Genomic DNA, 13802 nt, shown 5'->3' with positions numbered 1-13802 from the left:
TGTTACAATGCCTCATTCAAGCTTGGATGCACTGCTTAGATTACAGACCTCACAATCCAATTATTCACTTCTGAAAATGCCTGCATTAACACAGGAAGTTTGGGGGAATACCTCACAGGCAAACAGTGGTTAGAACACTTACCTAGCAGGTGTGAGACCCTAGGTCACAACACCGGCACATTAAATAAAGAAAGTAAGGAAACTTTATGTGTACTTAAAATAGGAGCTTGTATGCCTCTGGGGATGAGCCCTTAAAGAGAGAAAATTTACTCCTATTGGAAAAAAGAGGAAAGAATCAAGAAAGTTGTCTTTGAATAAGAGAGAAATGTGATCCAGGTGGTCTACTCAAAACATGGACCAGGAATGAAGCATCAGCATCACTTGGGACCTTGTTAGAAATGCAAATTGTGCTGCCTGTTTGCTATTTGCTATGTCATAGTCTCCTGGAGGGAACCCAAGAATATGAATCTTAACAAGCTTCTAGGTAATTCTTATGCACTATAATCTGAAAATCATTGATTTAGTGCACAGCAGGGAGATCAGGCCTAACCTAGGAATATGAATAATTTATCTTTGGCAACCAAAGAGAAGGTGGAATATGTGGGCACAAGGTGAGGTAGGGAGGTGGCTATGGTAGTCCAAGCTGAGGGAAGTTGTCTTTCAGTTGCTGCAAAATCTCAGTGAAGGACAAGTCAGGATCATCAATCATCACTTTCCTCTACAGGGTGTTGGACTATTAGCCCTACAACACCAAAGTGACTTGAGTTATGCCCATTATTCTCTTCACCCATAGTGATTTATTTGCAAGACAGTATATACTTTAAACTTGATTCAGCTACCCCTTGCAAAGTTTTAAAACTTCCCACCTTTTAAAGACATAATTGTTCCTACAGCTGTTCTACTCTTTATTGCCTGCCCCCATTAGGTCATTTGTTACCAAAGACAGAACTGCAATTTATTGAGTATCTGATGTGCTACCAGCACTTCAAATATGCTCTCTCTCCCAATCTTCCAAATAACTGTTTCACATAGATCTTTCATCCCCACTTTACAGATGAGGAAAATAGAGACTTAGACTAACTTAGTCAATGTCTCCTCCCTAACAAGTGGAAGAATCTAAACCACCTTTAAGTCACAGGAGAGTTGTTTATTTATAGGGTCACTCCCTACAGTAATCCTACAGTAATCCCTACAGTAATCCCTACAGTAATCCCAGTGTACATCAAAAGCACTCTGTCTCCTATCTTCTTCTATTTTTATCTATTCTTTTTGCTTTTCCCACTTAACTTGACAACAAGAGCCCACTGTTTTTTCAAGAGATCACTCTGGTGTAGCTGTTTTCAGTCACTCAATACAGCCATCTTGCAGTGTTCTTCTCACATACCTCCTTTATTTTTTATTTTTTGTTTTTCAGCTACCTTTTTTAAAATTTACATATGATAGCAGAATGCATTACAATTCTTACTACACATATAGAGCACAATTTTTCATATCTCTGGTTGTCTACAAGGTATATTCACACCAATTCATGTCTTTATACATGTACTTTGGATAATAATGATCATCATATTCCACCATCATTGCTAACCCCATGCCCAGTCCCTTCCCCTCCAACTCCTCTGCCCTATCCAGAGTTCATTCAGTCCTCCCATGGTCCCGCTCCCTATTCCACTATGAATCAGCCTCCTTATATCAAGGAAAACATTTGGCATTTGTTTTTGGGGGATTGGCTAATTTCACTTAGCATTATCTTCTCCAACTCCATCCATTTACCTGCAAATGCCATGATTTTACTCTCTTTTATTACTGAGTAATATTCCATTGTGTATATAGGCCACATTTTTTTATCCATTCATCTATTGAAGGGCATCTAGGTTGGCTCCACAGTTTAGCTATTGTGAATTGTGCTGCTGTAAACATTGATGTGGCTGTGTGCCTGTAGTATGTTCTTTTTAAGTCCTTTGGGTAGACTGAGGAGAGGGATAGCTGGGTCAAATGGTGATTCCATTTCCAATTTTCCAAGAAATCTCCATACTGTTATTCTTTTCTCTTTACTCCTTTTGCTCCTTCTTCAATAATCCCTTTAACTCCTGTAGTTGCATCTTGACAACTATATCTAATAAGCCACTGTTTTAATCAGCTTTTTCACTGTTGTGACTAAAAGATTTGATCAGCAAAATTATAGAGGAGGAAAGGTTTATTTGAGGGCTCATGGTTTCAGAGGTCTTAGTCCATAGAAGGCTGGCTCCATTCTTTGGGACTTGAGGTGAGGCAGAACATCATGGTGGAAGAGTGTGGAGGAGGGAAAATCACCATTAGAAAAATCACAATCCTTTTCAAGTTGTAGACCATCTTAATCTTAATGTACAACAGTCCTTCCCCCTTTAATTGTCATGTCTCTTTAGTCTCTTTCAATTTGTGATCACATGATGATCAAGAAACAGAGTCCACTTGCCAGATATAAATATATATACTCCAAAGCCATGTCCCAATTCCCACCTCCTCCAGCCACATCCTAACTTCTGTTAACACTCAGTTGGGGTATACCTATCAGGGGATTAATTTATTGATTGGGTTAAGAAGTTCACAACCCAGTTATTTCTCCTCTGAACCTTCTTGCATTGTCTCACATATGAGCTTGTGGGAACATCTCACATCCAAACCATAACAGCCACTTTCCCCTCTGCCTCAAATCATCTGTACATTTAAAAAAAAATTATTACAAAAATAAAGTACAAAAATTTCTACTGTTTGGCAATTAATCTTAGTCTCTTAACTTATTTTGCCAAAAATCAAACTTTTGGGCTACAATCTTTTCATTAACTCGTTATTGTCTACCATATTTTGTGTGAATTTTTTTAATATATTTAACTTTTCATATATGCTTGAGCTGTGATCCCCAGAAACCCACAAACATCTAATACACAAGTAGCCTTCAAAGTAGAAATATATATTGAGTATGAAAACAACATTAAGCTTTTGTGCTACAAATCAGGGAGAAAAAATCCAATGACAGAACATGACAATATTATATAAAGTGACCTATAAGTCTTTCTCACTTAATATTTATTTGCTTATTAATTATTTATTATGCAGGTCTATCATGAAATACTTTCTGGGTATCAAAAAGACAGGCTACCATAAAAAATCTAATGAATAAATATATTAATCAATATCTATCAGCATTCCATGAGCAATAATGCATGGTTGTAGGTTTTATGGTTATTGATTCACTATGGGATTCTAAAAAGAAAATAAGTGAGTGTGTAGTCAGGTCACATTTTCTGTGAAATTACTAGACTTAGAAATATATTCACTCTTGACTAGTGAAAAGGTTGTTTTATTTGTTTTTTAAAAACACTGTATAAACCTAAAGATGTCTTGACTTAAAGCCTAAAATACAACTTTAGGTATTGTAAGACTGTGGTAAGCCAAATATTTTTGTCATCTCTGGTATTCACATTATCATCACTAGCCCAGTAATCTTATAGGTAAATTAACTCTTTTGTAGACTTCAGGTGTGGGTACATCTCCCTTTGATAGACCCACTGTACCAAAGGTGACTCATACTAAGTATGTGAAAAGGAATTCTATTTTTTCCCTAAAGTCGTGTTCCTACTTATATTTCTTATCCTAATGAATGACACTCATCACCCAAACCCAAGCCTGGAAATTAACCCAGGTAACTTCTCTGTCACTATTTAATCACCAAGGATGCCAATTCTTCTGCAAACTTTTGTGTATTTATTCTTCTAAATTCCACCAATAGTTTCTCATTCTAAGACCTAACTTTTTCTCACCTACACCATGAGAATAAGTGAACTTGCTGTCTCTGACTTGGGTTGCTCTCTTTGAAGCCCATGCCTATCTAACTTGCATCATAAAAATGCCCAAGTAATAATTCACAACATAAAACTAATGACCTTGTTGTTTTGCGTTAAACCCTTGAAGAACATACCAGAATTAGTCTAAATACTTTTGGGTAGCCCTCAAGCCTTGCAGATGGTGACATCCAGTTTCACCCTCAATTTTTGCCACTTATTCCATTATCATTATTCTACACTCTAGAACTTCTGCAATCATTGGGCTTCTTTCCCTGAACATAGACTGCTACTTTTACAAAGAAATATCCCTTCCTCCACCTACAAACTATGATGCCACTTTTTTTGCTGTTTGCTTCTGTGGTACTGGGGATTAAACCAGGAGCACTCCACCACTGAGCCACATACCTAGTCCTTTTTAACTTTATTTTGAGATGTTAGGTTCTTGCCAAATTGTCAAGGTTGACCTTAAACTTGTGATCATCCTATCTCAGCCTCCTGAGTCACTGGAATAATAGGTGTGAGTCACCATTTAAGTCCCACCTAGGACTTAACTTTTATAATGAAAATCACTTTGGTGGATTATGAGGGTACTGAAAATTATTTAGCTTTTTTTAAAATTGTAGTTATTTTTATTTCTTACAACTAAAAATCATTATAATTGGAGCTTTACTGTTTCTACATATTCCATTTAAACCTGTTCTGAAAGCAACACATTTTAACTTTTATGTTTTCATAAACATCACCAATTCATAAACTTTCACCATTGTTCACTTTCTGTTCTTTAGTATAGTTATTTGCATTTCTGGGAAATTAAAAGAAGCATTCCATTTATATTGTTTTTCTTTATTTCTTTCTTTTTAATTTGGAAATAACAGACTTGTTTTCCCCTGACATTCAATCTTATATTCTTCTAAAGATGCTATTATTTTGTTGACTGATAGTTCATTAATAAGTATAATTACCACCTGCCACATTGCTTCTAAAATTATCCAGTAATTGCATGTATATTAATTTTCAATTTCGGAAATTAAGCTTTTAGAAAGATACCCCCTCCTTTTTAGTCAAGGAGAATTCCAGGTGTATTTTTCAAACCTTTAGATTTGTAAATCCACTTTGTGTTTCATCTTTACCACATTGTAACACTAGTGTAGACTTTCACGTCCTTTCTATGAATCTTCTATTGCTTGACACATAAGCTATTGTTTTAATCCTTATATGTCCTCATAGGAAATAATATTTGAAAGATAAAAAAGAAATAGTAATTGGTTTTCTGGGCACCATGGTTAAAAAACAAGGGCCAACTGAAATTATTTAGATATATTTTAAAGAAAATTAATAGCCTAGATTCCAAGGTAATAGATGCAAAGATGATTTGAAGAGTCTCTTAGCATCCACCTTAGTTTAAAGCTATTATTGAGAATAAAGTACACACACAAACTATAAATATGTATCTCTCTCAATTTTGCTAAAGACAATTTCTTTATTTTTCCTGCCAACACTGTTGAGAAAAATATATATCTTTAGCTAAAAACCCTAGATGCAAATAATTTCAAAATTCTCCCAAGAAATCAAGTAATATTTTTCCTTTTCATTTGATTTTCTTTCATTCATGCTTCCCTTCATATCTTCTCTCCATATATTTTACTTTAATATATACACATATATATTATATACATACATATCTAAAGATTTCTTATTCTCAGTAACCAATCATCTTGGAAATTACTTGCAGGCTTTGTTTTCATGCTCTTCCTGAAAGCATGTTGCCTTGACCCTGAAATATCTGTAGGTATTAATATATATCTAGTGCTTATATATAAGTGCTTATACATATAGTACTTATATATAGTGCTTATGTACATAGGTGTGTATATATAGTGCACATATATGTGTTTATATATTTATATATACATATATACAGCACATATGTACACATGGATATGTGAGGGTATATATATATATATAAAAAATATATATATATACACACACACACACACACACAAATGTGTACCTATGTATGTATATATTTACACATCACGTGTAGATAGATAGAAAAGACAATGGCCTCTGATTTATCCTGTCAACCTCTGATTTATCTCTCCCAACCTGAGATTTGAATATGGGCAATTATAGTAATTGTAAAATAATAATAATAATAGTTGTTGTTGTTATTATTATTATTACATTACTCATGTGCCCTGGATTCAATATACCACTTTTGCCAAGAGTTCTAATGAACAAATTATTGATTTCTACAGCTGAAAAGGGCCTTGGAGAGCATGGAGTCAACTGCCTTATATTGCAAGAAAACACTACATATGAGGAAGTTACAGTCACTGGCCAGTCACAACCAACTAGAGGAGGATGAACAGACCCCCAGACTTCCTGAGTCCCAGTTCCAAGTTCCTTTAATAAATCACACATTCTCTCCAGACACACAGCCTTTTGGTATCTGTTGTCATTCCTCACAAGGTGAAAATAGAGTTAACTGAGCTTGCTGTGTGACTGAGCACCTAGAAGCAAAGCCTACATTCTCAAGGGCAAAAGTGAAACATGCAATTTCTTTAACAAAAGTTGTTCTCCAAGGCTGCCTTTTCTGTCTGTTCAGGTGTAAGGTGCCTAAAAGGAATGTTTGCCACAGGCAACAGCTATCAATCTTCAGCTGTACTTTTAAAGCAACGATGCTAATTTTAGGTTACTGTTTGAAAAAATGATTTCCTACTTGCACTATCTGATCATCTTGGAAATTATTTGCAGACTTTGTTTTTATGCTCCTCCTGAAAGCCGGTTGCCCCTGATCCAGAGAAATCTGTAGATATTAAGTTTGGTGTCTGAAATGTGTACTTTGGCAGACCTCCATTTAGACGTGTCTTTTTCTATGAAAGATAAAGAGCAGCTGATTATATTCAAACAAACCCCAGAGGAAATGGACTCTGTTGATGGTGACTGAGTACAGTGGAGATGGAACAGCTCACATTTCCCCTGACCTCCCACCTCTGCACTGATGATTAGGAAGCTCTATCAAGAATATTTTGTTTGATGATCCAGCAAATTGTCCAATAAGGGAGAAAAAGCAGGGCAGGGCATTTCCCACGAGGGTGGGGAAGGAGTTCCGTCAGCTTTCCTGGGTGAAAAGGGCTGGGGAAGTCATCTCTATTCATGCTGTAGATGTGGCTGCAGCAGTCACACCTCCCTACAGAGCCAGGCTGGGATCTTAGCAGTCACTATGAAAACTCATTAGCTCCACAGCAATGAGCCCTCCACTGCTGAAGCTGGGCGCTGTGCTTAGTACCATGGCAATGATCTCAAACTGGATGTCCCAAACCCTTCCGTCCTTGGTAGGACTGAACACCACGAGGCTGTCGACACCAGATACCTTAGTAAGTCACTCGGGGGTGTTTGGCCATCTTGCGAAGTAAGTGCATTAATTTTGTGAATGGAAAAGGTTGAGATTTTGCTCTCTATTCATAGGTCGATTTCAAAGATATTTATTATTGTAACTTTAGTCTTGGGTATTTATTTATGAGCACTTTAAAATTACACCCAGGGGGGGAAAAACCTGAGAAACTAAAAGAAAATACTGACACCTTAAATACTTAAGAATTAAAAGCTTTGGTTTAACTATATTAATTTGAGATTTGGAAGGATTCTTAAAGAATTATGTTTTGTTCCTTATTATTTTGATTCTTGAAATACTTGTGAAATCTGTATAATTTTTCCTACAGAATGAGATGTTAGAGTATTTTCTACCTAATTTAGATTTACTACAGCAGGCTTTTCCTTGGAATGCAGTGCCTATGAGTGTTTGTAATGAATTCAGCTAGAGAAACCAACAGTTTTAAAGCATAAATGAATAATAAAAAAAAAGCAAAAGAAGAAAAACCTCAATTTAAAGCCTGCCAAAAGAACTTTAGAGAACCAAGAAACATGAATAGAAAACTTACTGATAAAAACATCTTCATGTTTTGATTAATATTTTATAAAGACTTTTCATATCACAAGTCTATCTAGTATAGTGTACATTCATCTAAAATTAATGGCTTTTTAATCCTGTCCATATTTCAATAAATCCATTCTGATAGTTTGAAGTAAGGTTGGTTAGCAGCACTGTGAGATATTTTAAAGAAGAATAAAAACTATTGTTTTTTCAGATAATCATTTAAAAGTAGAAATAAAGGAATATTCTGGACAAAAATTTCTCTACTATCAAATAAAAGGTACAGAAACAATTAGGATTTGAGTCTTTTTTACCTTTATGGGGATTACTCCAGTGAACCATAAAAAGTCAGACATTTTTAAAAATTGTTTGCGGTTACTACTAATAATTATCTATCAATTAATGTGTATTTAACTGAGTATAGTCAGATTAATTAGTTACATAGTTTTCTAGCTTCTCCCAGTGCTGAAAGCATCAGAAGAGTAAATGTGAGGCACACTTTGACTTCTTTTTACATTTCTATTTCCCTTGGTACCTGCATGACTCCATTATTGAGAATCAATTCCATACCTGCACAACATGATCTGGAAGCAGGAATGTAAAAGAGATTTACATTTACAAATAATGTATGATATGCTCTCAACATGTATTAGTAACACAAAGAAATTTAGATCATTTAGTATTTACTGATCCAATTTTTTCAAGTACCTGATTGCTTCCAAGAGGATAGTTGTTGAATTAACTCTTTCAGAAATATGATTTTAAACTAAGAAACCAATGACTGAGTCATATTACAAACTTGACACCTTAGTTCTGAGATGCATATCTTTGTTTATAAATGGTAAGTTGTTTATTTTCTATTGCTGTAGAATAAAGAGAATCAAATTTCCAAAATTATACATGATCTTTTTTTTAAGAACATCTTTTACCTTGTGAGTTTAAAGTAAATTAGTTTTCTTTAGTTTCTGGTTGAGAATTCATTGGTCGAAAAACATAAAGCACTACAATTAGTGTATGTATATTATAACACATCAATTCTTACTTTGGGTTCCCTTCTTTTGCAAACAAACAAATAAACAACAACAATAAAAAATATTCAGGAGAGTTCTCACTGTGGTTAGTTATAGTAAATCAGTAAAATGCATTCTTTGCGATGGTGAAACCAGATTGCAAAAGCTTTTTATCCTTTTTCCCCCCTCTTTGGTATACTTTACAGAAGAATAATATGTTCCCAATTATACCTTAGAATTTCCATGGTAAAACATGAACAAATCTGTATTAGATTAAGAGCATAAAACATTGATGCTGGGGGGCTAGGGCTGGGGCTCAGTGGTAGAGAGCTCGCCTAGCACATGCCAAGCCCTGGGTTCAAACCTCAGCACCACATAAGAATAAATAAATAAAATAAAGGTATTGTATCCAACTACAACTAAAAAATAAATATTTTAAAAAAATGATGCTGGAAAAGGGGAAAAGGATCTCAGAAACTATCTGGGCTGCTTATTTTCACACTATCTTTATCAAGAGAGTTTTTTGTTGTTGTTTTGTTTTGTTTTACAAATCTTAGATAATATGTGCAGAATAAATATTTTCTCAATGGAACTTGAAGTGAAAGTCTAATATGTAAAACAGGTCATGGGTCAAATAATAGATGGTGGGAGGAAGAATTTACTGGGTTTCTACCATCTGCTTCCTTCCCACACAATCAATCCCTTGAAACCTTAGAGCTTTCGGAAGTTTAATTGGAAACGTAATTAATCTAACCCAACCTCATCATTCTGCAAGTGGGGAAACTGACTCAAAAGGTGTAAAGTAACCAATCAGATTTCACCCTGCTGGTTAATGGCGGAAACAAGTGTGGAATTAGGTCACAAGTCTGTAGTCCTGAGCTGGATGCCTTAACCCTCAACCATAATCCCAGAAACTCAGGAGGCTGAAGCAAGAGGATTGCAAATTTGAAACCCTCCTCAGAAATTTATCCAGAATTTAATGAAACCCTAGCTCAAAATAAATGAAAAGGACTGGGGATATAGCTCAGTAAAAAAAAGCATGTCTGGATTTTGTGCTGTTCCCCAGTACCAAATAAATAAACACATAAATAAGTAAGACTACAACCCTGCCCAGTGTAGTTCCCTCTCCCACCACCTCCTTTGCTGTCCCTTACCCCTCCTGGCCTCTACTAGGTACTTCCTGCTGGCTGAATTGTTTTCTGTGTCCCCAGATTTCACTCTCTCCTACACACTAACACTCCTATCCTTTAAAATAGCTTTCCTCATCTCCTTGATCTCACAGAGTCAGGGAAAAGATACAAAATCAACCATGTCCCACACATCCCCAAGGTTTTTGTATTTATAAAGAAGAAAAGGGCTTTGTGGCAGAGTAGTGAAGGAGGTTTTCTGGACAGGGAGTTATTCCCGCTGCCTCTCAAGTAGTTCCGTCAAGCACCTTACTACTGTTTCCATGCAGGGGGCTGGCAAGAGTCTTCCCTTAAAAGGATGAATAGTTTCTTGCCTCTGCAGGTGTAGTTACAAAGGACTGAGCCAGCTCTTCTCAAGTTTCCTGCCCCACCATATAACTTTAAACGGTGTGAAAGAGATGAGTCTGCAATTTTGTATTCACCATGCATAGGTCTTAAAATTTATATTGACAGTTCATGGAATGTATTGATGGCAAAAAAAAAAGAAAGAAAGAAAAAGAGTGATATAAATATTCACACAGTCTTTCTTTAAAATGATAGTTTCAAAACTCAGCATGGGGCCACATACCTGTCTATTCCCAGCTACTCAAAATGCTGAGGCAGGAGGATAGTGAATTCACCACCCCTCACCCCCCACCCCACCACCCAAAATGGTTGTTTCAAATGACCTGACAAAGAATAGAGTCTGGATCATTGCATGGCACTTAAACTTGTTTATGACAGATGCCTTTGAAATGGACGTGTACATTTGATTGTCTCAAAAGCTGAAATAGGTTTTAAAATTCCAAGATGGTTTGTTATCAGTAGATAGTTATAGGTGATAACTCTTATTAGGTGATAAACTCCATCTTATTTTTCTCCCAATCCTAAAATCCTTCCTTTACCCTTCTTGTTTTCTTGTTTGAGACTGTTTTTCTCCTTTATTATTTAGGTGGTGGTTGTTTTGTTTTGCTTTTTATGTTTTCCCTCTAAACTGTCCACTGAACTGGTGTCTGAGCTGAGGAAGTTCCTGCTTGGGCTCAGGCTCCCTCTGGTGCTTCTCTCAGATGCAGAGTAGCTTCCCCTGGAGGCTGAGCTTCTGAGAAAACCCACCTGCTGTGGACTCCACACCAGGAAGAACCTGGAGAAGGGCAATTAAAGCAGAGAGGACCTGGGCAGACACAGCTGTTCTCAAACAGTCAGGCCTACTGCTGTGGTAGGAAAAGACCTAGGGGCCTGTGGGCCGAAGCAATTTGTTTTGCTACACTTTCAAACATCTAGCTGGCTTGTCCTCATAAATAACTACTTTGTTGAATTAGTCAATTTAAAGATCTGTAAAATGAATAGAGTTTCCCTTCAAGTTTCTTATCTTCAACTAACTACTGTTGTTTTAGTCCTAAGTGAAAAAAAAAAGTCTCACTTTTCTGGGTTTGGTTTGTTTTTTGGTAAAGGGAATGGAATCGGGGGTCTCACACATTCTAAGCAAGTGCTCTAATACTGAGCCACATTCCCTGCTCTTTTTAATATTTTGTTTTGAGATGGGGGTCTCCCTAAATTGCCTAGGCAGGCCTTGAACTTGTCATCCTGCTGCCCCAGCTTTCCCAAGTAGTTTAACTTGGATCACCTGGTCAACTTTCATGTTTTTTACACAACTGTTTTTCCTCTCCAAATCATTAGGAGATGTCTGCTTTGTGATAGGGAGTTGGTTCAGAGAAAGGAAAATATTGAAAGCTACAGAAAATGTGATAAATTGCCTTTTTATACATGAATCATTCAAAGGATGAGAGGAAAGACTTATCTTTAAATGCCTGAAGCAGAAGCAGGGCCAAAAAGGGAAAATTAGAAAGAAGTCCGGATCACACTCCTTAGCTCTCCACCTGTGGAAGTGACTGCCTATGCACAGTGAAATCCTAATAATGGGTAGGCAAGTGGGAAGACAAACACATATAGGGGAAGTTCACTGTGATTTCTGGGGATAAGCAGAGATGAACAACCTAAATTTAATGTCTTTCATTTGTTTTTTCATCCTTAAAGTCCAGAGGTCTTTAGTGAGGTATATTCATTTATTTTAGTCCCAAGTATTCTTATGAGTAATGGCAAGAAAATTGCTGTGCAGTGACATCGTTATTAACACATCCTCCAGAACACAGTGTTCTTTAGTGTGATCTTTCAACCTCTCTCTAATTCCTTTTCTCACTTCTCTCTACAACTGAAGCCATAGGTGAAAGGTGAATGACTCACCCCAGATGAAGATTCAACCAAGAGATTTTATTGGGAGCTGCCCAAAGAGGAAGAAAAGGAGAGGCAGAGAGAGGAGAGGAGGAGGGCAGAGAGGGAGAGGAAGAGAGCAGAGAGAAAGAGAAAGAGAGCAGAGAGAGGAGAGAAAGAAGGGCAGAGAGGAAGAGAGGAGGAGGGCAGAGAGCTTGAGTTTACAAGCTTTGGCTTAAGAAGGGTTGTGTAAGCGACATGGCCGGTGCTGATTGGCAGGGTGACTCAGGAAAGGTGAGATGACAGGTCAAGAAAATTTTTGAATTTGGCTCCCTTTGGAGAGGAGAGGGAGGGTTAAGGGATTAAGTGATGTTCTTGGGAGTCAGAAACTTAACTTTAGCGGGGAGTCTCCCACATACCCAACAATTGGCATGCTAAGCCACATTTTGCTCTGAGACTAAATGTTCCCTCAGACAGAAAGCTTATAAGGGGTTTTCATTAATTAGGCATCTCCTCTCTAAATCAAGTAGTTTTTGTTTTTTTTTTCTCGTATAGGTGATTGAACTCAGGGTACTCAACCTCTGAGCCACATCCCCAGCTCTATTTTGTATTTTATTTAGAGACAGGGTCTCACTGAATTGCTTAGTGCCTAGAAGTTGCTAAGTCTGGCTTTGAACTTGGGATTCTCCTGTCTCAAGCCTCCTAAACCACTGAGATTACAGGCGTGCATCACTGTACCCGGCTCAAGTAGGTTTTAATAATTGGGTTTCTTTTGGATTATTTCTCCCACCTTATAACAACACTTTTTTTAATAATTTTTTTTTAGTCATTGATGGACCTTTATTTATTTATTTATTTATCTATTTATTTTTATGTGGTGCTGAGACTAGAACCCAGTGCCTCACACATGCTAGGCAAGCACTCTACCACTGAGCCACAGTCCCAGCCCTGTACACCACTTTTGATAGCTTGATCCCTTATTCCCTCTTGCTTCAGTTCAAATTTTGTGAAATATCCAAAAACTCAGGATAAAAGATGAAATCTAACAGTATTCAACCAGTTGATTTTGTTTTTTCTTTTCTGTTCCAAGGTTCAGAATTTATCTCTTTGCTTGCCCCTCCATGTAGGCCTGGAAAGTTATTATAGAATCTTTTACAGAATATCTAGTTGCCTCTTGCTGAGCAGTTAGAGTAAGGACTCTGTTCCTCTAGGGGTGATGAGAGTCACTTGCTTCCACACTGGATAATATCCTCTCCCTGCCTAGTGAAGCAGGACCACCACCCCAGATTAAAACCCTAGGCTACAGCTTGTGTTTTTGTTTGTTTGTTTCTAACTGCCTGCCTGGAAGGCCTCACTCAGGCTTGGACACCCATGCATTGTTGTTGCCTAGGCTTCCTTAACTACTACTGTAACATTAGTCAACCTCAAAGAGTTGTTTTGAACCCAAGCAATTCTTTTGTCTTAAGGAACAAGTACAGAAGAAACTCAGGTTAACAAGCATATTAAATCATCCCATTAGGGGAGTAAGAAATTAAGATTGTACACTTTTAATTGAGTCAGAGAAAGAGAACAATCAAGGGGGCTCTCAATGAAAGAGTAGTTCCTCATCAAAACAGTATAAAAACTTCTAGACAGAGAACTATCAACAGTACCCTCT

At 36.9% G+C, this 13802-nt stretch overlaps 1 protein-coding gene across 3 annotated transcripts in view; it reads left to right on the top strand.

Moving 5' to 3' along the window:
• The window catches only part of Olfm3 (olfactomedin 3), a 204487-nt gene that overhangs the window by 151007 nt on the left and 39678 nt on the right, over positions 1-13802 (top strand). Inside the window, exon 1 of one of the 3 annotated variants that reach the window (XM_005339695.5) lies at positions 7002-7204. The exons of the other annotated variants lie outside the window; for them this stretch is intronic. Coding sequence (XP_005339752.1) covers positions 7076-7204 — 129 coding nt within the window. The 5' untranslated portion in view covers positions 7002-7075. Of the gene's footprint in view, positions 1-7001; positions 7205-13802 lie in introns of those variants that run through there. 3 annotated transcript variants of the gene reach the window in all.

The sequence above is a fragment of the Ictidomys tridecemlineatus genome, chromosome 11 (genome assembly GCF_052094955.1).
Source record: "Ictidomys tridecemlineatus isolate mIctTri1 chromosome 11, mIctTri1.hap1, whole genome shotgun sequence".
NCBI classification, from domain to species: Eukaryota; Metazoa; Chordata; class Mammalia; order Rodentia; family Sciuridae; genus Ictidomys; species Ictidomys tridecemlineatus.
The sequence above is the reverse complement of the archived record's forward strand: the minus strand, read 5'-3'. Positions and strand labels throughout refer to the sequence as shown.